General features: G+C 38.8%; 1 protein-coding gene across 1 annotated transcript; it reads right to left on the reverse strand.

The window, feature by feature from the left end:
- Positions 1-68: 68 nt before the first annotated feature.
- Positions 69-23,948, reverse strand: NAE1 (NEDD8 activating enzyme E1 subunit 1). Its single transcript, XM_006072094.3, has 20 exons — positions 23,793-23,948; positions 20,098-20,201; positions 19,949-20,009; positions 18,619-18,649; positions 17,750-17,821; positions 17,451-17,530; positions 16,774-16,883; positions 15,048-15,157; positions 13,788-13,850; positions 13,070-13,133; positions 12,669-12,760; positions 10,812-10,871; positions 10,588-10,721; positions 8,946-9,021; positions 8,666-8,705; positions 7,328-7,414; positions 6,517-6,609; positions 2,347-2,461; positions 2,212-2,261; positions 69-305 (listed from the first exon to the last, which is right to left on the reverse strand). The coding sequence occupies exons 1-20, from the start codon at positions 23,843-23,845 to the stop codon at positions 196-198; spliced, it is 1,605 nt and encodes a 534-aa protein (XP_006072156.1). The 5' UTR covers positions 23,846-23,948; the 3' UTR covers positions 69-195.
- Positions 23,949-25,592: the final 1,644 nt, after the last annotated feature.

Raw genomic sequence — 25,592 nt, forward strand, 5'->3', positions numbered from 1 at the left:
CTCTGAGAAAATTGTTTCCTTCCTCTCCACCTCAGCTCCCTGCCCCCGCAAAGAACAAGATTACATTATTACAAATGAGAAAAATGTTTATTAAGGAAACAATTTAACAATTCTCCCTAGCAGAACTTGACAGACTAGGGCACAACCTGAAGACAATTACAGTTTCAGTCATTAACACACTATAGGGTGCTTATTCTACAACTGAAAAGTTGCTGAAGTTTGTGACATGCCACTATAAATGTAAGTATTATTAAAAATTACAAATTGTTTGGTGATTATTTTGATAACCTCTTGAGCAGCAGCTCCTGCAAGGAAAAAGGAGAAAAGCAAATCTTTGAAAAAGAATTAAAAAAATTATATAAATATAAAAATACTCAATTCTGTAAAGAAAGCCTTTCCTTTCCAAAACCAAAGATGTTTAACAGTAATCCAAAACAGACATAACTTACTGAGTCATATCAAAACAAGGGACTATAAGCTTTTATAACTATGTTATTAAAGGAAATAAAAAATTTGTTCTATACATTCACACCTTGAAATATTATGCCATAGTTTAAAAGAAAGAAGTTTTTGAAATTATGGTGGTTTAAAAATATTGGCGAAATATATTATGCAAGAAAAAGTCAAACAGTATTATAAATTACTGCATTTTTTTAAAGACAGAAAAGATTCTCAAAGGATACCCTTCTGTTGCATTTGAATTTTACCCCGTGCATGTTTTATAATAAAAAGGGGTTAAAGGAATATTTGTAATTTGGAAAAGATCTATATTAAATACTGCTAGACGGCTATACTCAGTAACAGTCTGAGTATATAGAGATAGTAACAAGTTTTAAAGTTACTATTCAAAACAACCTGGCTTCCCAGGTACCTGCAATGCAGGAGACACAGGAGACTTGGGTTCTACCCCTGGGTCAGGAAGATCTCCTGGACAAGGAAATGGCAACCTGCTCCAGTATTATTGCCTGGAAAATTCTATGGACAGAGGAGCCTGGCAGGCTATATAGTCCATGGGGTCGCAAAGAGTCAAACACAACTGGTACGCATGCATGTTCAAAACAAAACAACAGAAAATAAAGAAACGACAACAAAAAACAACTAAGAAAACAATTTTTCATCTTTTATAATCTGAAGCTTCTGCTTTCACATTCATTCATTCAAAAAAATCAGACTCTGCTCTGTACCAGATACTGTCCTAGGCACTAGGGATACAGCAGGGAACAAAAGACAAAAATCCTTGTCCTCATGGATCTTACTTTTCAGTAGTGAGGAAGAGAGAATTTACAAACAAGTAAAATGTCAAGTGACTAAGAGCTAAGGAGAAAAAGCAAGGGGTGGGGGGGATATGAGTGCAAGAGGAGGGACTATTTTAAATCAGGGTATCAGGAATGGCTTCACAAAGAAGATAATATTTAAACAAAGACCCCAAAGAAGTGACTTGTGCAGAATAATAATAGGATGCACGTGTTGTAGACCAAAGGCATGTACCCCAAAATTTCTATGTTACGCCTTAACCCTCAATGTGACCATATTTGGAGATAGTCTTTGGGAGGTAATTAGGTAACTAAGGTCATGGGGAGGGGCCTTCTAAGAAGAGACACTAGAGAGCTTCTGTTCCATCCACCCTCAGCTTCCTGCACAGAAAAGAGGTTATGGCACACAGCAAGATGGTGACTGCCTACAAGCCATGAATAGACGAAGAGAGGCCTCACCAGAAACCAATTATACCGGCCCTGATCTCAAACTTCCAGCCTCCAAGGAGTCTTACGAAAGAGAAGATATTGTTGAGTTGGGTCATGAAAAACAGGTAGATTTTAGACATGGAAGAAAGAGGGAGATTTAGGGCAAATGGGTCCGAAGAGGGGTAAAGATTCAAAGGGCATGTCTAGGGGGAAAGCAAGTAACTTGAAAAAAACAAGGAAAGAAAGGCTGGGTAAAACCAGAACACAGAATGAAGGACTCTGGATTTGTTTTCTGAGGACTACTATAGTGTATATGTGTGTACTGGCAGGTCAGAAGGTTAGTTAAGTGAGAGAAACAATCAGAGCTATGCCTTAGAAAGGCTAATTAATGCTTCAGGACAGCAGTGGGAGAGATGGAAAGCAGGGAAATCAACTGTGCTACACTGACCTCCCTAGTTAAAACAGCTAGGAAAACAAAACTTCACAACTGTAGTGAAGACAGAAAAGATTTCTCATCTCTGGAACTTACCCCCTAAGAATGCAGCAATGGTGTGTGGTTCAGCAGCTCCGTATCGGCAACTACAGGAAAGGATGGAGACAGGAACACAATTAGCCATATGACACAACAGTACTGTCTCTTATATTCCCTAAAAAAAATACTCACAATTCATGGACATAATCGTCTTTCACCATTACAGATAATCCATATTCCTGAAGGAAGCTAGTGAGACAAGACTTCAACTTTCCTATATCTTCTTCAACTTGATAGTTAGACACTCCTAAAATATATATATATATATATAAATTATTTTTCATTGAAATAAATACATGATTCAAAATTGTTGACTGCCTCTTCTATTTAATCCAGTGTTAGCTGTTTAGTCAAAACTATAAATCTGAAATAAGAACAAAAATAATGGAAAGTATGAGACCAATATTTGCAACTATCACAAACCTGTATCAATCAAAGAAACCATCTAAAAACCTATTAAAAATTTGAATTTGACAAATCTGCTTTGTTCAGGGGTCTATACCCAGTATCTAGAAGACTATCTGACACATAGTTGGTACTCAATGATTTTTTGATAGAACTAAATAAATGAGAAAGTAATGTCCTATACACACACACACACACACACACACACATCCTTTATAAAAATTCTGGTGTTTATTACCCTTTCCAGGAGATTAAATGACACTAAGGACATAAAGCTATAATAATGAGTTAACACTTATGGAGCATTAATAGACGCTGGACATTGTTTTAAATACCATCTATATATTACTTCATTTAATCCTCACAACAACCCTGTGAAATAGACACTATTATTATCTTCATTTTACAGATGGGAAAACTGAGGCACAGAGAGATTGGGTTATTTGTCTGAGTTACTTAGCTCACAAGTAGCAAAACTGCGATATGAGCCCAGGCAGTTCTTAATGATCAAACTATGATGTCTCCAAAGGGAACCTGTTATTATTACTTGGAAGGAAAAATGTCATTGCCATAATATCCAGGTACTGTTAAATTCCTCTAGTTTAGTTTTTAACCCCTCTAGTTTAAAAACTATCATTATTCCTTGTCCTCAAAATAGTAGCATCTACCCTTTATTGGGGACATTTCATGCAAAGATGGGCTCGATAAAGGACAGATATGGTATGGACCTAACAGAAGCAGAAGATATTAAGAAGAGGTGGCAAGAATACACAGAAGAACTGTACAAAAAAGATCTTCATGACCCAGATAATCACGATGGTGTGATTCCTCATCTAGAGCCAGACATCCTGGAATGTGAAGTCAAGTGGGCCTTAGAAAGCATCACTACGAACAAAGCTAGTGGAGGTGACGAAATTCCAGTTGAGCTATTTCAAATTCTGAAAGATGATGCTGTGAAAGTGCTGCACTCAATATGCCAGCAAATTTGGAAGACTCAGCAGTAGCCACAGAACTGGAAAAGGTCAGTTTTCATTCCAGTCCCAAAGAAAGGCAATGCCAAAGAATGCTCAAACTACCTCACAATTGCACTCATCTCACATGCTAGTAAAGTAATGCTCAAAATTCTCCAAGCCAGGCTTCAGCAATACGTGAACCATGAACTTCCTGATGTTCAAGCTGGTTTTCGAAAAGGCAGAGGAACCAGAGATCAAATTGCCAACATCCGCTGGATCATGGAAAAAGCGAGTGTTCCAGAAAAACATCTATTTCTGTTTTATTGACTATGCCAAAGCCTTTGACTGTGTGGATCACAATAAACTGTGGAAAATTCTGAAAGACATGGGAATACCAGACCACCTGACCTGCCTCTTGAGAAATCTGTATGCAGGTCAGGAAGCAACAGTTAGAACTGGACATGGAACAACAGACTGGTTCCAAATAGGAAAAGGAGTACGTCAAGGCTGTATATTGTCACCCTGCTTATTTAACTTATATGCAGAGTACATCATGAGAAACGCTGGACTGGAAGAAACACAAGCTGGAATCAAGATTGCCGGGAGAAATATCAATAACCTCAGATACGCAGATGACACCACACTTATGGCAGAAAGTGAAGTGGAACTAAAATGCCTCTTGATGAAAGTGAAAGTGGAGAGTGAAAAAGTTGGCTTAAAGTTCAACATTCAGAAAACGAAGATCATGGCATCTGGTCCCATCACTTCATGGGAAATAGATGGGGAAACAGTGGAAACAGTGTCAGACTTTATTTTTTTGGGCTCCAAAATCACTGCAGATGATGACTGCAGCCATGAAATTAAAAGACGCTTACTCCTTGGAAGGAAAGTTATGATCAACTTAGATAGCATATTCAAAAGCAGAGACATTCCTTTGCCAACAAAGATCCATCTAGTCAAGGCTATGGTTTTTCCTGTGGTCATGTATGGCTTGAGAGTTGGACTGTGAAGAAGGCTGAGCACCAAAGAATTGATGCTTTTGAAGTGTGGTGTTGGAGAAGACTCTTGAGAGTCCCTTGGACTGCAAGGACATCCAACCAGTCCATTCTGAAGGAGATCAGCCCTGGGATTTCTTTGGAGGGAATGATGCTAAAGCTGAAACACCAGTACTTTGGCCACCTCATCAAAGAGTTGACTCATTGGAAAAGACTCTGATGCTGGGAGGGATTGGGGGCAGGAGAAGGGGACGACAGAGGATGAGATGGCTGGATGGCATCACTGACTCGATGGATGTGAGTCTGAGTGAACTCCGGGAGTTGGTGATGGACAGGGAGGCCTGGCGTGCTGCGATTCATGGGGTCGCGAAGAGTTGGACACGACTGAGCGATTGAACTGAACTGAACTGAACCCTTTATTAAGTACTTATAAAAAGCTAGGCAGTGTGTTATGTGATTTTCATACATCATGTACCTAACCCTAACAATCTAACAAGAGTATTATTATCACCATTCCATACTGAGAGAACTGAGACTTGGAAGGAAATAGTGACTCACCCAAGATCAAGAAGACAAGAAGTGATGTGAACCTAGGTTTAACTCCAAAGTCTGTGCTCTATATAATAGCTAATTTCCCAAGATGGCTCCCCAATGAACACCTCTTCATGCCCTCATGTGGTCCCCCTTCCACTAAGCTGACTCTGTGAAGCCAACAGGACATTAGTGATGCTTGAAAGCCAAGTCATAAAAAGCTTTGTGCCATCGACCTGAGTCTTTTGGAATTGTTAACTCTGGGGAAGGCAGCCACTATGTAAGAAATCTCGAACTGCCATGCTGAATGGAAGCCCCATTGAGCCACAGGGTTATAGATGTCTGAGCAGCCCCCAGAAGTTCCAGATACCCTGGCTGAAGTGCCACACATGTCAGTGAGTATGTCTTCATGGATGACCCCAGCCCCAGGTGTCCTGCACCTCCGTTCTTGGATGTCTCCGGCCCCAGGTGTCCTGCACCTCCATTCTTGGATGACTCCAGCCCTAGGCATCATGCATCTCCATGGGAATCCCCTTTCCCCAGGGAGAACTATCTAACTGAGCCTAGCCAATCCTCAAAGTCACAGACACAATAATGGATTGTTTTAAACTACTAAATTTGGGGATGGTCTGTTATGCAGAAGATAACAAAAAATACATTCTAAGCAAACAATACAAATAAAGCTGTATATTTATTTGCTGTTTTATTCTTTTTCCTTTTCTGGTAAGCTTGCTCATTAACATTATAACTCGTTGGGTATACTGCATCAGTTGGGGCAACAGGCTTTATGACACACCCAGAATGTGCTGCTATGCAATAATCCTGCACAATTAAAACTATCATCTTAATAAAGATGTCCTGGACAACTGAAGACCTTGGAGCATATGCCAATTCCCCAATTACTACATTTATAGATAACAAAAAATAGATACTGAGCAAAGAAACATCTTCCGAGTTCTGAGTTCAGAAGTCACTAGCATACTTCTTGTGATTTTCCCATTCTACCAAATCAAACTCAGTGTGAATCTTAGAAGTCAACTATAGAAACTAGCAGGAAAAAGTTTTATCCTATATGCAACCAACCAACAGTCCCCTGCAATAGTTCAGAATCAAATACTGTTTGCAGTTGGTTACACTTGGCCTCACTGAGATGAACCATGTGTAAACTGTTTACAGTGTGAATTCAAGCATCGTACTACTGTCAACACCGCAAAAGCCCTTTAAGATTTCATTCCATTTAAGTATTTATTTAAGATTTTATTGGGAACTCCCTGACAGTCCAATGGCTAGGATTTGGAACTTTCACTGCTCTGGCCTGGGTTCAATCCTTCATCAGGGAACTAAGATCCCGCAAGCCATGCTGTGAAGCCAAAAAAAAATATTTTCACTGTATTTGATAATTTAATTGCTATCCTTACCTGGATATCTACCATGCTGTTTATGAAATCTATCAACAGCCCGTAACATTAAGTATAATACTATCTCGTTATCTGGATTGTCCATGCTGGAAACTGAAAGGAAAAACATTTCAGTATAATTTGGGTAATTCATGATTTAAAAACAAGGAAAAACTGAATTTACTATATACTCAAGTTTCAGAATACAAGGTAATTCTATCACAAAATTTAAATATTTTGTAATGATAAAATAGAAAATGATACATAATAGTAAAATAAAGGGAAATATATTATTAAAATAAAACCCAGTGGTATTATGGATAGTTAGTTATGGCCACATAATCTCTAATAAAGTAGTAAAATGCTAAATTTAGCTCTTCTACATACAACACAACTTACTCAGTGACCTAAATATGATTATATATATGTACATTAAGTTTTATAGGTTTTGCTGGTGGCTCAGATGATAAAGAATCCACCTGCAATGTGGGAGACGTTGGTTCAATCCCTGGGTTGGGAAGACCCCTTGGAGGAGGGTGTGGTAACACACTCCAGTATTTTGCCCCATGGCAGAGGATCTGGTGGTCTATAGTCCATGGGGTCGCAAAGAATCAGACACGACTGAGTGACTAAGCACCACACAGCACATTGAGTTTTATATTTTGAAATTACGACCACTTGGACAGGCTGACAGAGTAAAATTTAGAGTATAAATATTTATATTATCCTTTATATTATCACCATACACTCTATTATACATACTGTCATACAATATGTATAAAATATCATATCCTTAAAATTAATAACCTAGCATCAAAAGGTTATTACTCACTAATTTCATCCTTGTTAATTGTATCCAAGCTGTATTCTTCAGCTAAGGATCGACATCTCACCACTCGAAGAAATGCTGAATTACTGCCTGAACACAGGAAAGGCATGATGGAAGTAAATGGTTAAGATACACTAATATCCTGATTAAGAACAGAAAATTTTGTGTATCCTCTTTACAGACATAGAAATATGAAGAAGTGGCTCTAATGGTTAGCAGAAATGGCACTACAACACAAGCCATCTTAAATTCATGTTCTTGGCATTACATTCAGTTCAGCACTGAGTACGTGGGTGACGGCACCTGTCTGAGCCTCAGTTTTCATTTGTAAAACAGAAATAATATTTTTTAACTTTGAGTTGTTCTGTGGATCAGAATTCCAACTGTATGAAGTATATACCTAGCCGAAAGCCTGACAAGGCTCAATGAATAGTAATTTTTATTATTATTCTGGATAAGCAGTCCTGAAGGAGAGTGGTATATATAGTGTGCTCTGGGTATAAGTTAAGGCTTTAAAAACAAAAAACTTTGTATTATGAGAATTTTCAAATGCATTCCAGTAGAGAGACCAAAATACTACCCAAATACCTTCAAATACTCTCAAATACCCAATATCCAGCTTTTAATCTGGTATCATATAATGTAGTAGAACAAACACTAATGCATAAACAAGGTGCAAGATTAGTGGTGGAACAAAACATTAAATCTAAGCCTAAACAAACATTGCTGAAGAATCTTAAAATGGATAATTTGGATACATATATTTTAAGAATGGGTAACATACAAAACATGCTTTTCCAGAAACGAGAGGTCATAGCTACGGGGAAAAACTCTCAGGTGGCATATGAAACAGACTTTATTATTCTTAAATTAACTCTTAAATACTCTGGGCCTACTAAAGAGTTATCAAAGAGACCCCAGGAGCCTAGCCACTCTGAAACTAAATGGCAAAATTCCTAATTCTAACAGTCTGATCAAATACTGATCAAAATTAGTATTTAAACCAATCTTGTCAATGTACATGTGACTCAAGACTTCATACCCAAACTCTTTAGATAAGACTTTTCCAAGTTATTTAAAATTAATAAGCCAAAAACAATTCTGCACTACTGATAATTTTCAAGGTATCAATACAGATATGACCTATCTCTGATCAGTCTTAGAATACTCTCTCCTTTCATTATGAGAGAGAGAAAAAAACCTTACCCAATAATTACCTATATTGATACCACTGAGACCATGGAAAAATGTTAATTTCAACCATTTAAAGTTGCTGGGAACATTTCCCATGTCACATTTTTTATCAAACAAAATAACGAAATTTAAGTCAAGGTGACTTACAGAGTAATTTTAATTCTTTCTCTGAAATGGACTCTGGTGCCTGTAAAGAGATAAATGCAGATTTTGCTCCAGTGTAAAAGAAGATCAACAGAGGGTGCAGCACAAAGCCAGTCACTATGACCGGCCTTCTCATTAGGCAGGCAAGTGAAAGACCCTCTGCAGAAGGTCTGAGCCAGTGCCACACCCTCTCTCTGAGCCCTTCCTGGCTGGGTTTATGCAATGCAATCCGGCCCATGTGGAGCTGTACTGTCTATCAAAGGCACTGTGCCCAGCAGCTTACCTGGCCTATAGACTGAAGCAATTTGGCAACATGATTACCCACAGCAGCAGCATCTTTCTTTGCTTTTTCACGGTAACTGGAAAAGAACAACAAAAAGCTACTATTAAAAAAAAAAAAGCTACTATTAACAAATATTTAAACTGCCAGATTTAAATATCACCATGAAGCAAACAAAAAAATGTCTTTTCCTTTCATGAAAAAAATACTGATCTGGCAATGTATGAAATGTGAAAATGCCATGGAAATGCCACCAGTAGCACCTGTTAGTGGCTGGTGATGGACTCTGGGACTTCACCTAATACCTAGTATCTCTGAGTAATTAACAGCACCTAACTTAAAACCTGCCCTCCTGGAGAAGTCCATGATCCATGCTTCTCTGATAGAGGACCTAACAAAATATGCTACAAAAGAACATGCTTAAAAAAAAATAATAAAAAAATTTAAAAAAGAACATGCTTAAGCTCCCTCGTGGCTCAGATGATAAAGAGTCTGCCTGCAATGCGGGAGACCCGGGTTCAATCCCTGGGTTGGGAAAATACCCTGGAGAAGGAAATGGCAATCCACTCAGTATTCTTGCCTGGAGAATTCCTGGCAGGCTACAGTCCATGCAGTTGCAAAGAGTCAGACATGACTGAGCGACTTCACTTTTTCAATCTCCTTGGTCAAGTCCAAGGAAAGTTAAACCCTTTAAAACTGACCATCTAACAAATCCATGTAAAACTTGAGATGGTCACCCTCTAGAGATAATCAGTGTTAAGCTGATCACCTCTGATATGAGGTCATACTTCTTTCTCTCAACTGACTTTTCCCAAGTTTTAAGTAGTTGAACTTTTAGGCTAGGGCAACAAAGATTTGTTAAGAGAATGACTGAGATGAAGAGTACAATCTGTCTATGGAATAAAGACCTTCTCTGTGTGACATTATCTGGCCCTTGAAGAAGCCAGGCCAGTGGCCCTGCATTTATCCTCAGCATACCCAAAGATACACAAGGGTAATATCTATTGAGACCCATCCTTATGACAGTGGATAGCACATGTCTGTCTACAGTCATGAACTCTTTAAACTATGAAACATTAATGACAAAAAAGTTATCAAAAACTAGAGTCTTGAAAGCTTTAAATTACAGATAAAAGAGGACAGAGCCATGGTTATGAGTACAGATCTGGGTTTCATGAATTCAAATCCTGGTTTTACCATTTACCAGTTGTCCTGCCCTGAATAAATTACCTCTTCTATGCCTTAGTTTCCTCACCTGTAAAACTGGGACAATAACAGTATCTCTCTCATAGGATTTTTGTGAATATTAAATTAGTTAATACATAGACCAGTTCATTGCACAGAATTAAGTGTTCAAATGTTGGGTTTATCTTGAAATATGAAAGAAAAAGTCTGACGCCCAGAAACTAAGTGGGAACTCTCTATACTTTCTGCCCAATTTTGCTGTGAACCTAAAATTATTCTTAAAAATAAAATAAATTTTATTTTAAAATAAATCTGCCCTGTAAGTTTTTTAGCTTATTTTTAAAGCAATGAGATTATAACAAACTTTCATTTGATTTCTGATTTCTGGTAGACTGATAAAACATGTTCCTCTCTAATAGATTGATTTTTCTCTTACATAGCTTAAAGACAGGTGACTTACACATTTTGAAGTTTTATATATTTGCCTGAATCTGCAATCATATCAGGAATTGTGCCTCGAACAGGTAGATTTCCTTGACCCTCTTTGGCCACAAATTCCTTTAAGGCACGAGCTAAAATCCAAAATGTCGGAGTCTAAAACAAAGAAAAAAAAAATTAATGTTAAGTGACATTTCAATTTGACCTGAAGGTTAAGGGTTGCTAATTTTACTTTTTTGTTGTTACCTGTTTGGTGATATTTATGCAGCGATCATCATTAAATATATCTTCAATACTGCTTGGGATCTAATAAAGGAACACAAAAACATTAACCTATACTAAGAATTTGCCCACCTTTATTTTCACTGTAATCTTCCAAATAAGTTCAAATACAAACTTCTGATTTGTTTGGACTTTTATTCAGAAGTATCACCAAATGGAGATTTGTTGGGGAAAGAGAGAACGGAAGAAAATCCCCTCCTGCCCACTCCTGTTAGCATTTAAAGACCGACCTATTTTCTTACATCATATATGGAGTAAAGAAGGAGCCTAAGTAAATCTTTTTATAGTTATATTTGAAACGAAGAAAACAGACAAGCTAGATTTGTAATCCTTCATGTTTTTTCAGCTTATAAATAATCTGAAACCCATATACCCTATCTAGTGATGGTAGAAGAAGACAAGCACTCTGAAAAGAGCAAGATAGTTAAATTAAGAACTTCTAATGCAAGCAAGAACATCATATGTTATAAAAACTATAAAAATTGTAGGCTTTGGTTCTACTGTTATGTGGAAAAAAGAAATTTCTTACTGGTAACTCTCTGCTTCCACTCCCCTCTAGAGTCTTTTATCCTCAAAAGAGCCAGAATAACTTTTTTAGAAATATAAATCAGGTCACTTCATTCCTCTGCTCAAAACACTTCAGCGGCCTTCATTGCCTTTATGATGGGGCCCTTTCTGCCTCTCCAAACTTAAACTCCTCCCACCACTTTCCCCCTTGTTCACTTCATTCCAATCACAGTGGCTTTCATACCCATCCTTGAACAAATGCCAGGTGTCATCCCACTTCTGGGCCTTTGTACTTGTACTTCCTCAGCCTGAAGAGCTCTTCTTCCAGACCTCTGCATGTCACACTTCACTTAGGCTTCTGCTTCAACACATCTCCTTCAAAGTCTCCCTGGTCCCTCCCGATCCCAGACCTCCTCCTTCCCCTCATGCTCTACTCCTTTGTTCTGCTCTAATTTTGTTCACAGCACCTAGTACATTTGTCTGTTTGCTTAGCTCACTGTCCCCCAACCACAGAACCTTGTTTTTTTTCAATTGGGGTAAATTATACATTCAGTGAAATGCACAAATCTTAAATGACAATTTGATGCTTTCTTGTAACTATACATATACTTTTAACCATCACTCCAATTGAGACATTAGAAAATTTTTATCACCCCAGAAAACTGTGTGATTCACACAGCAAATATTTTTAATCACTCAGCAACACAACCTCACTGTCTCCAGAAAGTTTGTAATGACACCTTAAGTGCTTTCCTAACTTGAAAGGTAGCGTTTTTTGCTATTTTAAACTATAAGAAAATTCTAACTACCAATTTTGTTATTCCAAAGTTCCCCCAAAATTTCACTGGTCAGACTTCAACAATAAAGTCCTCCAAGTAATCTTTAGGGTATATGATGTCATTAAGAACATCTTCCAATGTATTCAAATAATTACTGTTAAAAGCAAATGCAAAAAAATAAAAGCAAATGCAGAGTTAAGATTTAACTTTTCAGGCAACACTATTTGGACCAGCAAAATAACACCTTCATTATATAATTCCTACCCCTAAACCCTTACTACTCACAAATCATGTACTTCAAACAATTAATTTATGTAAATCACTGCATAAATATTATATGCTGAAGCACTGACATCCATTTTAACATGGACAATACAGAACCTAATAAAAGAAGATTAAAGCTGTATTATAAAATTAATTTCTAACCAACTATACAATTTAAGAAATATTAAATTAAAACTAAAATCAACTATTTCACCTATGAGGACTTTAGAAAACACCTTTCACTGGTGAATACTTCAGTAGCTCTTAATACCTGAGTTGTATTTAGTGCTGTATTCACATTTTTAATAGCTTCTTCAAAATTCTCTTCATCTTCTGGAGTCCCATTTTCATTCTTTAAAATTCCTATTAAAATAGAAACTAATTAGCAAAGAACAGCCCTTTTCTTTTCATTCCTTCTCTTTCCCCAACATTAAGGAAATAACCTTGTCAGATTCAGAAGGGAGGATTGGATACTGAACCTTAAGAAGAAATACAGCTTATTATTATTCATTCTTAAAATTACACAAGGAATGGTTCCTTAACCTCCCCTGAGGAAAATAAAATACAAGCTCATGATGGCATCATCCAACAAAAGTGCTGACAGAAATCCAATAACATTAGCTTCAAGCAATCTTTAAACTTTATATGAGGTTTAATCAAATCCCAGATTACCTTGTCTAATCAAATCTCTGAAGTCTTCTTTTTCTTTATATGTTTTAGGTATTCGTCCATTGGTCTAAATTGGGTTAAATAAATTTAAATATAGTTGCAAAAACTCAAGATATGGAAATTAAAAGTCCAGTTTCCTCCCAATTTCCCCATCCACATGAGATTGCATCAGCAAATCGATACCTCAGTGAAACCAGCTGACTTGATAGAAAACAAAAAGTGTGGGTCATTTCTCTACATTCACTCCTCACTGCCAGTTTCAGAATGACATTTGTTCAAATTTCATTTTGTTAATAAAAATGTCAGTATCAAAAGAGAAAATGCTAGATTCAAACTGAAAAACACCCACTTTTCCTATAATCCCATAAGGAAAAAATATCAGTCTCCCATCCCCTCCAATGAAATTCTTTATAATAAACTGAAAAAATACAGTCACATATGGAATGTCCTTTCTCAAGAAAGAAAATACTGGGACTTCCCTGCTGGTCTAGTGGTTAAGAATCCGCCTTCCAATGCAGGGGACGTGGGTTCGATCCCTGGTCAGGGAACTAAGATTCCACATGACATGGGACAACTAAGCCCACGCCACAACTAGAGAAGCCTGTGCACAAGCAACAAGAAGATCTGTGTGCCAACAAAGATCCCACATGCCACAACTAAGACCCAACATGGTCAAATAAATAAATAAATCTTAGGGAAAAAAAAGAAAGAAAGGACATACTTCACTATACCACTGTGCTAAGTATTTAGCTACGATCACAATCCATGGAGTGTGGCTATGGTCCTAAAAATAAAACAATCAAAGAAAATATCAGTATTAGTTAAGATTTATTTTTCACTACACCGTATCATTTTCAACAAATTCAACAATATTTTATTCAATTATTCCACCATGTTTGCATCTCTCAGTATATGTGGAATAATGAATGGAGGAAAAATGAGCTGGGTTAATAAAAATTGCTTAACAAAGCTTTTCGAAGCAGTGTCCAATTTAATCCTAGTAAGGCAGGTATATACTACGACTGTTCCTTTTAACATTCAGAAAACAGTCTCAGAGACTGCCACTCAGAAATAAAGCTCAAGTAGAGCTTCCCTGATAGCTCAGTTGGTAAAGAATTCGCCTGCAATGCAGGAGACCCTGGTTCGACTCCTGGGTTGGGAAGATCCCCTGGAGAAGGGGTAGGCTATCCACTCCAGTATTCTGGCCTAGAGAATTCCATGGACTGTATAGTCCACGGGGTCGCAAAGAGTCAAGACACGACTGAGCGACTTTCACCTTCACATCTTGATTTCAGACATCAAGCCTAGACTAAGGACAAGGGATCTTTTCTGTGTTTGCTGATGAACCAAATACCTGCACTTTAATTAACCTGTAGGTAGGAAAATACATATATATGTCTTAAATTACATGGCCTGTTATAAATATCATTATTTCTATAATGAAATATGCAGTTGCCTTGGTAATTCTCAAACTCTAAAAATAAGTTTCAACAGGAGTCAATTTCAACAAACACCCACCCCACATTCAAACTATTTTAAAAAGTACATCTCTTTGTTTAGGAGAAAAGAACCATGAAGAGGGCTTCTGGTACATGTCAGTGTCCAATCCCGTGGTTAGGGCTCCCTGCTTCCACTGCAGGGGCACAGATTCAATCCTTGGCCAGAGAACTAAGATCCTACGGGCTGCATGGCAGGCAAATACACACACACACACACACACACACACACACACAAAGTCCAATTTCTCAACCTGAGTGTTGATTACACAGATATGATCAGTTAGTGTACTTTTCTTCAATAAAAAAGTTTTTAAATTTGGGGGAAAGATAGATTTATTTAAAATAAATTAGGTACAATGTTGTTACTGTGTGACCTGTGTGACCTGGATGAGGTTTATATTTTCTTTGTAATTCAAAAACCTTAGGTTAAAAAAAAAAGTTTTCAGTATACTTATAAATGAAAAGTGACACACATCACCAACCTTTTTTTCCATATGATCCAAATCATAAGACTGAAAATGTTCTCTCAGTTCAGGAAATGGCTTATCCAGTCGTAGATCTTCTAAGGCATTATCTGGATGAGATTCTATTACTGTGAACCAAATAATCCCCAAAGATAAACTTATTTCCTTAGCAATATTGCTGGCAACATATATATCACAGGAACTTAGGAAATCTGTAATTTTTAAATGGACACAGGGCCTACAGCTTTTTCTCATTGTTTTGTTCATTACTGAGTTAAATTTACATATAAACTTATATTTTACTAAATGCACAAATCATAAGCGGACTACAGTATTAATAAAAATAAAACAAAGATTCCTTTAGCGCAGAATTTTCTTGTTATTATAATCGGAAAAGATGAAAATGTGTTCAGATAGCACCCAAAAACCTACCCTTCCTCCTCCTATGGTTTTCAACAGACAGCATCACCATCTACCTATACCTCTTCCTTAGGAATGTGATGGTCTTCCTTGACTTCAAGCTTCCATGGCCCAGTTATCAGTCATTCCCCACATCCTAATGTCACTTCGTACACAGCCCTCCATAGAGTAGAGTACAGGGAAGTGTGTAATTTCAGTGAGTGTTTAGAGGGAGGCTCAGTTCTGTCACTTGTTAGCTGTGTGACCTTAGGCAAATAACTTAATCTCTCTATGCCTCAGCATCCTTATCTATAAAAAGCAGATACAATAGTATCGACTTTATAAGGATCTGGAAAAGAGTAAATGAAATAACCCACATAAAGGCCAGCATACAGCTAGCAAGCTTAACCTTCATTATCATCTCTCCCCTCTTCCCTATCCTTATAACATCTGCCCTCAGTCAAGGACGCTCTCTCTATCTTTGTCTCTCTCTCTTTCTCAGACCTAGACCACTGAAAATCTAAAAGCAATCCTTGCCTCCAACCTTTGTCCCTCCAAATCCATTCATTCTCCACCGGGCTTCAGAGTGACCCATTTAAAACAAAATGTTTACCTTATCACTCTTTTCACAACTCTTAAATGACCCTGCCCCACTGCCAAAAGCTTATCCCCAAAAGCCACTCCCCAGCTTCCCAAGCAGACATCACTCTTCAGTGATACTATCACTGCACTAACAGACGACCTGGCTCACAGCAATGTATGAGTCCTGAGTGAAAATCTTATGATGATTTAAGATCAAAATTGTTTAAGTAAGGAACCTGAGTTGATGCAAGCCTGCCTTTGAATGACTTTAGTCTCCTACTAACACAGTTTGCTTGGAACAGTAGTTAGTCAAATGCCTTGATTGTTGTGTGGAATTACACCTGAACTGGGGGAGCCTGAGGCCTATATAAGAATAGAATAGAAAACTGGTGGGGAAAAGGTAGTGTAACCTCTCTGTATCAATGTGACCCACATACCTTGGCTCTTGCCTGTGCCAGCCATATATGCCCTATGTAGGTTAAGAGGCAAAAAAAGCTAGGTACTTGCAGAGCTGCCAGGCCTCCTAATAACATGAAAAAGCTGTACCTATTTTATCTCCTGCTTTGTATCCTTCTATAATGCTTAGTAAAGGAAACAGGAAGAGTAAAGCCTTTCTGATTCTGATTAGCACTTTGAACCTGTAACCAGAGTTGTGCTGCTATAAATTAACTTTGTGATTTCAAACTGACTTTCTAAATTATCAAGTTCCTAAAATTATAGCTAAAACAACCAACAGGAAGCCCCATATGTGCAACAATTTTACCTGGATGTTCTTTTATAATGATCCTCATATAACCAACTAGTCCATATGTCCTACAGATCAAAAGAGGGATTTGGGAATTCCAGAGGACATCTGCTAAACGTAGTAATGTACTGTAAAAGAAGGCATAATAGACAAGAACATAAGCAAATGGATAGATGCCCAACATGAAAATGCCTTAAAATGAAGCAACTTCCTCACTAAATAATAAATGCAAAGACATAACTTTTGCATTCATATAAACAGCATATTTACATAAAGATAGGCTGAAAAGCAAGCAAGTCCACAAGGCAGCAGTTTCAAAGTAAGTATATCTTTTGGACTAGAGAGATATGAAAGCCTTGTCTTTCGTATTAGGGAGAATGTTACTAAAAAACAGTTCTATAATAAAGAAGAAGATATTTATAAAACCTATTTATCTACCCCCAAGCACTCCCTATAATTGTTTTTTTCCCCCACTAAAAAAATAACCAATGTTCAATTTAACTGTTCTAAGTTTCACATCTCAGTGTTTTTCTCTTCCCTATGTTTTTAATGCTGGAGATTTTAATTAGACCACTTCTAATTAAAGGTTTCTATGGAATTGAAGAATTTAAAAACCACAGACTCTGCAGAGAAAACAAAACTATGCAAATCTAATAAGACGTTAAAATAAAAACAAATTAACTTAAAAAATTTACCTTTCAGAAAGCTGAGTTGCAACCACAATGGTAAACCTACAGAAAAATGAAGGATCATTGTCTAGAAGGTTTTCTGGACTCTAAATAGGACACGGGAAAGAAAATCCAACAATTTCACAATTATATTAAACATGACAGAAATGGTTAAGCTTTTTTAGAACAAGTGAGGCAAATGCTAGACTCCAATGTTAAAATAATTCAACTTTTAACATAAAAATACAAAGATTAAAATTCTAAATACCTAGGGCTCTGAATTACTAAAAAATTATATTTCTGTACAGAAATAATAACATATATACCTCTTCCACAAAACTCCCAGAGACATCGTTATTTAATTCTTGTAAGAATTCCATGGCAGCTTGAGCTCGGTTCTTTAAAAAACAAAGCATTTGACTTCAATTAGAAAAAAATTTGGTTAAAATGTAACCCCCTAATTTACAGATCAGGCAAACAGACTGTAAAACAACCCAAATTCCATGCATAGATATGAAAAGTCTGCCTTTCATAGTGTTTAAAAACTGAGACTAAACCATAATATTATTTAAAACAGAGCTAAACCATCATAATTCAGAATTCTTACATGACTACATAATTTGCACTCTACTTTTCTGATTAGGCAAATGACCAGAAAACTCTGGGTAGCAGGCAGGGATATTCTAAGTCATGTTTGGACTTATGCTAACCTTCCACATTTACAATCCTGTATAAGAGAGATCAGTCTTTAAGGAAACTACATACACAATACTATATAATACATTACGTAGTACACAATACTACACTAAGTTGACCAATATGGTTCTGTAAGATTTTTAATATGAAATACAAAAATAAGACACATTCTGACTAACTCTTGGTAAAAAATCTTAACCCAAATACCCCAACTTCTGACCATTAACATTACTTAGTATTTAGCTTTAATACAGGATACAGTATAAAACTTCTAAGTTCTTAAATTACCAAGCACATAAATCTTTATAAGATCAGAAAGAAATGAACTAATTTTTTTCTCAGAGAAATAAGAAGATCTTTTTAAAAAACAGGTTATAATGATTTTAATACAATTTAACAGTTAACCTCTTTCAAAGTAAAGCTTTTCAAGCAATCAAGACATAGTGACATCACTAGGTGTTCAAATACAACTATATTCTATTACAAACTGATTTTTTACCTTGCCAATACTGCTTCTCTGAAGGAAAAAACTAAAATAGAATGAAAAAAAATTTTAATGGTTTCTTTGACTATAAAGGGAAGGTTATGTGTAATACCTGGTGCACTTCATTCATAGTTTAAAACAAAGTATATTTTAATTTTAGAGTGTAATAGACTTCCTAGAGGAAGAAAGCTGAGTGAAAACTTATAACAACATTCTTTATCTTGGGCTTCCCAGGTGGCTCAATGAGTAAAGAATATGCCTGCAGGGCAGGAGACTCAGGAGACAAGGGTTCAATCCCTGGGTTGCAAGACAGGCTAATAAATCAATGTTTCCCAAAGTGTTTGCCCTGGAGGAAAGGGTTCCCTGGCTTTCAAAAGTTTGGGAAACACCATGCATTATATCCTCTCTTGGAAATTAACAGCATATATAATACACAATATTAAAATCTTATACTAAGGAAATACTTTACAATTCGACCACGGAATCCATATGCCCATTTAACAGCTATAAACGTTCCCTAGAACCAAAGCTCCACAGACCCACCCTTGGGAAATGCTAGACTGCTCTTGCAGATAACTATAACAGATTTACTCAGGCTTTCTCCCACACATACCCTTATCATGTCCGGAGGCCCATATCTGAGTCTGCTTCTCAGAGTCAGGGTACTCTACCCAAAGAAAGGATAACCAAGCCCAATATGAACCAAAATCTGATTTCCCTTGTATTTACTCATTGTTGTTGATTTTTGACAAATATGAGAGAACCCAGACTCTAAGCTCCTGAAAAGGGAAGCTTGAAATCCAAATTCGGGAATGCCCTGACAGTCTATATATGATCATCTTTAAAGAATGATATACAGGCCAACTTTAAAATGGCATTTTTATAGAGACAATGTAGTGTAGGAAGAGAGATACCTGGACCAAGCTTAGAAGACACCACAAATAAAAGGCAGTTTTTATTATTCTTATAATCCCAAAATATAATTATTGTTAATTACATACTAATACCTAGGAATCAATGCAAGGACTTAGGAAGGATACAGATTTCACAAATTAAGGAATAATGACTACTCTTTGCATTAATAACAACAATAAAGACAGTAATGATGGCTGTCTTTTACTAACAGCCTATTTGCCAGACAGCTTGCTAGCACTTTACCTATATTAACTCACTCCATCCTTGCCGTAATCCTAAACACAGCGTAATCCTAAACACAGCGTTGACTTGACTTTCCACCTGAGTCAAGTCACCCTGACTGAGAGGTGAAGCTGGGGTTTAGGCCTTGCTTTCGCATGACAATGCACTGCCTTCTCTAAAGAATGTATTTGAAAAGAATAGAACATACTTATTTCCAGCATCTTCTCCGCTGACCTGATTTCCATCAATAATTGTAAATGAACCAATGCCTGGGAAACAAAACAGAGTCCATCAAGAACATATGTTTCTGGTTAAAAACCTTAAAGAAGTAAATTTACAACCACAAAACTATCATACCTGGTAGCACCAAATTTTTAAGGATTTCAGTTCCTGTGGCTGTTGCGTTTATTAGGCAAACATGAGCAGATTCTAGAGCCTCCTGGCCGTGATCACCCCACAACCTACAAAAGAAGACACAAATTTAACATTTTAAAAACTTCCATGAAAATACAACTTTATTTGAATGGTGATCATTAAAGTGTTCTTGCATCGAATAACTGATGTGAGCCGCATGGCACACACGTGAGACAGGATCAGCAGGAGGTGTTATGGGAATCACACAGCTGAGTAACCTGAACTTAAGCCTGTCGTGGTTAAAGGGGGGGGTCAAATTAGAATTGGACACTTGGTCTTTCAGCTCTTAGTTCATTACTCTTTTCAAGTCAGATAACTTACAGAACAGAAAGTCTTTATATTCATTAACATTAGAGAAGTACCTTAGATTTAAAACCTATTATTCTCTATTATTATTAAAACCTATTATTCTCAGAAGGCTGAGTGCCGAAGAATTGATGCTTTTGAACTGCGGTGTTGGAGAAGACTCTTGAGTGTCCCTTGGACTGCAAGGAGATCCAACCAGTCCATCCTAAAGAAAATCAGTCCTGAACATTCATTGGAAGGGCTAATGCTGAAGCTGAAGCTCCAATACTTTGGCCACCTGTAAAGAGCCAACTCATTAGAAAAGACCCTGATGCTGGGAAAGATTGAAGGCAGGAGAAGGGAACGACAGAGAATGAAATGGTTGGATGGCATCACCGACTCAATGGACATGAGTTTGAGCAAGCTCCAGGAGATGGTGAAGGACAGAGAAGCCTAGTGTGCTGCAGTCCATGGGGTCGCAAAGAGTCAGACACGACTCAGTGACTGAACAACAACAACATTCTCTATTTTGGGCTTCCCAGGTGGCTCAATTGGTAAAGAATATACCTGCAGGGCAGGAGACTCAGGAGACACGGGTTCGGTCCCTGGGTCGCAAAGATTCCTGTAAGAGTACATAGCAACCCACTCCAGTATTCTTGCCTGGAGAATCCCATGGACAGAGGAGCCTGGAGGGTTACAGTCCACAGGGTCACAAAGAGTCGGACACAACTGAAGCAACTGAAGCGACTGAGCACACATGCATCCTCTATTTTATTTCTCCTGAAGTTACAGGGATCCAGTATAATTTAAGATCTTGACATAATACTGATCCACCATGACATGTTCAAGAGTGAGAAAAGCTTTACCAAGAAAACTGAAGTACCATCTGAAAAGCCTTCACACTGACTTCTACAGGAGTGCTTTAAAATGTTATTCCCAATTCTAACAGCATGACTCGTAAATGCATACATTAACAAACAGAAAGATGTAATAAAGATTAGAAATGTGTTATAACCTGAAATACATGTTACATCTTGTCACACCAGCATATCATTAACGGGGCAAGATATGTGATCAAACAGGCATCATGACAGCTGAGCTAACATGGTTACCTTTGCCCAGAAAGTCTAATGTGTCTTTTCTTGTCAGTATAGGAAACACAGAGGAAGCCCAAATCATTAGAAAAATATCATAGCCTGGAGGACTGAGAGACTTTAAGCTGCTTCCAGTCCATTGTCTAAAGCATATCCTCTCCTATTATGCAGCCTGTACGTCCTCCAGAGTAAATCACAACTGTAACTGCCTCATCTGGCGTTTTATTTGCTGAACATCCATCTCTCCATTCCACTCTAAGTTCCATAAGGGCACAAACCACTCCCTACGTTCACCACTGAAACCCCAGTGCTTGATACAGTGCCTTGCCCAGGATAAATAATCATTGAATAGCTGTCAAATGCATGGAGGATGAGTCTAGAAGAACCAGACAGACTGGAAACCTCTGTTTTTTCCCTATGAAAGTAGGGCACACAGAAGACACTTGGCATATTCGGTTGATGGATACTTGGGTAGTTGGAGAAAGAGCCTAAGAGAATATTGGTGCATCTCTAGGTAATATAGTTCAAGAAATGGCCCAAACAAAAATCAATCCTCTCCATTCTCTTGGCTGGCTAAGGAAGGCAGGGCCTGCTGACTGCTAGCTGGTGGCACAATCTTGCTTGTATCTGCTTCCCTCTGACACTTCAAAATCAATAAACAGTTCTCACTGTTTGTTCCTTAAATGGACTGGATTCAGCAAAAACTCTCTTTTGTCACAGTTACTTAGTAATCTAAAATATTTTATCAGCTCTGTCATGTATGGTTACCTCTGCTTCAAAACACAAGGATCTCCATGAATTTACAAGAGAACACAAGTTGGTTACAAAGTCTCTACCATCTTGCTTCTTTCCCCAGAAACTTTCCTTTCCCTTTCCCCAGGGAGCAGACCTTATCAGCTTTGGAAAAGCCAGAAGGCTTGAGTTTACATCCTGGTTCAAACACATGGGATACTCAGGGCAGGTTATCAAACTTTTAAGAGTCAGTTTTTCCATCTATAAAGGAGACAGAATATCTGCCTTCAAGACTGCTCTCACAATTGAGTGCATAAAGCCCCTAACAACAGCACTAAGCCAGAGGTGCAAACGAGTTCCGGTCCTTAGGGACATACTGTAACTTCTGGCTAGTGGGTATTCAGAAAGGAGGGAGGCCATATGGTTGTGCTATTTCTGCTGCCTTTGGTGGTGGTTTAGTCTCTAAGTCATGTCCAACTCTTTTGTGACCCCAGAGACGACAGCCCGCCAGGATCCTCTGTCCGTGGGACTTCCCAGGCAAGAATACTGGAGTGGGTTGTCATTTCCTTCTCCAGGGGATCTTCCCAATGCAGGGATGAAACCCACATCTCCTGCATTGTAGAGGGTCTCCTGCATTGCAGGTGAATGTTTTACGGCTGAGCCACCATGGAAGCCCTTTAACCACACAGAAAATGCTCAATAAATAAGGAATGGGGAGTGTTAGGAGACAAGGCATGGGAGAGGAAGTAGTCAACGACTAGCCCGATGGCTTAGATCTACAGTCCATTAAGTAGATATCCATTAGTCCATTAGCCACATGTGGCTACTGGGCACTAGAAATAAGGCTAGTCCAATTTGAGATGCGCCAAAAGTGTAAAATGTTGGATTCTGAGGACAGAATGAAAAAATTATAAAATATCTCTAATAACTTTTTATACTGATTATGCGTTGAAATAGTAATATTTTGCACATACTGGGTTAAACAAAATAAACTGAAGTATTAAAATTATTTTCACCTGTTTGTCCTTTTTTAATGTGACTACAAATATAAATATTATGTTATATATACACATATATACATGTGTTATATATACACATAGCTGTAACTACGTATGTGGTTCACATGAGACTGGCATTATATTTCTACTGGACAGCGCCGGTTTAGAACAATACCTAACATTCGGTGCTGCCCTCGGCGGCCGAGATGGGGTAGTCCCGAGCCCCTCATTCTGCAAAGCCAGGAGCACAGCGAGGCGGAACCGGCAGCCGCCGCGGTGACGCTGGGGGCGGTGCACCTCGACCTGCACACCGCGTGGCGAGCGGGCAGGCGCGCCGCCCGGGGGAGGCGAGTGCCGGCCCTCGAGAAGCACCGGGGCCGCAGGCCGGAACCCTGAGCACGGGACGCACGGCCCGGCCCAGCCCGGCGGGAGGCCCGAGAGAGGCCCAACCCCGCAGCCCGCTCGTTTAGGCCCGGCCCGGACGCAGAGGAACCCGCTGGCCCGCCCGAATCGGTGAGCCCTGGCTCACCTCAGCTGCCGGTCGTACTTCTGCTCCTTAAGCAGCTTCCCCGGCTGCGCCATGGCCGCGCCCGCCCCACGGAGAACCGCCGGGCCACTACCGAAAACTGCCACCGCCTCCTCGAGCGCGCAGGCGCACTGAGCGCGCCTTTGCCGCTGCCTTCTCCTGCGCGCGGCCGGCAGGGGGCGCCTCCACTGCACTGCGCACGCGTCGCCTGTACACCCGGGAGTCTGCGGCCACAGCTCAGAAACGGGTCTGGTGACCAAGGGTAAGGTGGTCGCGCCTTACCCGTGCAGCAGTCCTTCTGGTCGACCAATCCATGACTTTGTACTCTCGGTAGTTGTGGGGAACCTGGGCTTTGGAATCAGGCAGATTTAGATTTTCACCACTCACTGGTTTAGAAATATGCTCTTTACCTCTCAAATCCTGTTTTTTCCCTCTGTATCATGGGGATAAATGAGCCTCCGTCACAGAGTTCTGTTAACCTTAAGTGAGATTTTGAACACACAGGACTCACAAAAAAATCCTATTGGAAGAAGAACTTTCATTATTATGTTATTATTCACCCATTTCTTCCATCCTCTCAAGCAAGAAGCCCACAGTGAGCGCCTGGTTGTGGTTGGAGTGTTTCCAACCACAAAGCTAGCTGCTCCTGGCTGCAGGTGCAAAGAAGAATAAGTCCGGGACTCGGTTCTTGGGAAGTTCACTGTTCCAAGAAGAGAGAGACAGTAAACGAGTACTCCCTAGACAATATGACCCTCCTTCACTGACCTAGAGCCAGACATCCTGGAATGTGAAGTCAAGTGGGCCTTAGAAAGCATCACTACGAACAAAGCTAGTGGAGGTGATGGAATTCCAGTTGAGCTATTTCAAATCCTGAAATATGATGCTGTGAAAGTGCTGCACTCAATATGCCAGCAAATTTGGAAAACTCAGCAGTGGCCACAGGACTGGAAAAGGTCAGTTTTCATTCCAATCCCAAAGAAAGGCAATGCCAAAGAATGCTCAAACTACCGCACAATTGCACTCATCTCACACGCTAGTAAAGTCATGCTCAAAATTCTCCAAGCCAGGCTTCAGCAATATGTGAACCGTGAACTTCCTAATGTTCAAGCTGGTTTTAGAAAAGGCAGAGGAACCAGAGATCAAATTGCCAACATCCGATGGATCATGGAAAAACCAAGAGAGTTCCAGAAAAACATCTATTTCTGCTTTATTGACTATGCCAAAGCCTTTGACTGTGTGGATCACAATAAACTGTGGAAAATTCTGAAAGAGATGGGAATACCAGACCACCTGATCTGCCTCTTGAGAAATTTGTATGCAGGTCAGGAAGCAACAGTTAAAACTGGTCATGGAACAACAGACTGGTTCCAAACAGGAAAAGGAGTTCGTCAAGGCTGTATATTGTCACCCTGTTTATTTAACTTATATGCAGAGTACATCATGAGAAACGCTGGACTGGAAGAAACACAAGCTGGAATCAAGATTGCCGGGAGAAATATCAATAACCTCAGATATGCAGATGACACCACCCTTATGGCAGAAAGTGAAGAGGAACTCAAAAGCCTCTTGATAAAAGTGAAAGTGGAGAGTGAAAAAGTTGGCTTAAAGCTCAACATTCAGAAAACGAAGATCATGGCATCCGGTCCCACCACTTCATGGGAAATAGATGGGGAAACAGTGGAAACATTGTCAGACTTTATTTTTCTGGGCTCCAAAATCACTACAGATGGTGACTGCAGCCATGAAATTAAAAGACGCTTACTCCTTGGAAGGAAAGTTATGATCAACTTAGATAGCATATTC

Source organism: Bubalus bubalis, chromosome 18, assembly GCF_019923935.1.
Source record: "Bubalus bubalis isolate 160015118507 breed Murrah chromosome 18, NDDB_SH_1, whole genome shotgun sequence".
Classification (NCBI taxonomy): domain Eukaryota; kingdom Metazoa; phylum Chordata; class Mammalia; order Artiodactyla; family Bovidae; genus Bubalus; species Bubalus bubalis.

What these genes read in the sequence shown, in the direction of transcription:
- NAE1 (XM_006072094.3), bottom strand. Translation starts at nt 23,845, where the DNA reads ATGGCGCAGCCGGGGAAGCTGCTTAAGGAGCAGAAGTACGACCGGCAG. An exon ending in AGAGAAGCAGTATTGGCAAG is followed by an intron (nt 17,822 to 18,618) that starts GTAAAAAATCAG and finishes TGTTTTTTAAAG; the next exon opens with AACCGAGCTCAAGCTGCCAT. An exon ending in CATTGCTGCATTCTTAGGGG is followed by an intron (nt 306 to 2,211) that starts GTAAGTTCCAGA and finishes TTTTCCTTGCAG; the next exon opens with GAGCTGCTGCTCAAGAGGTT.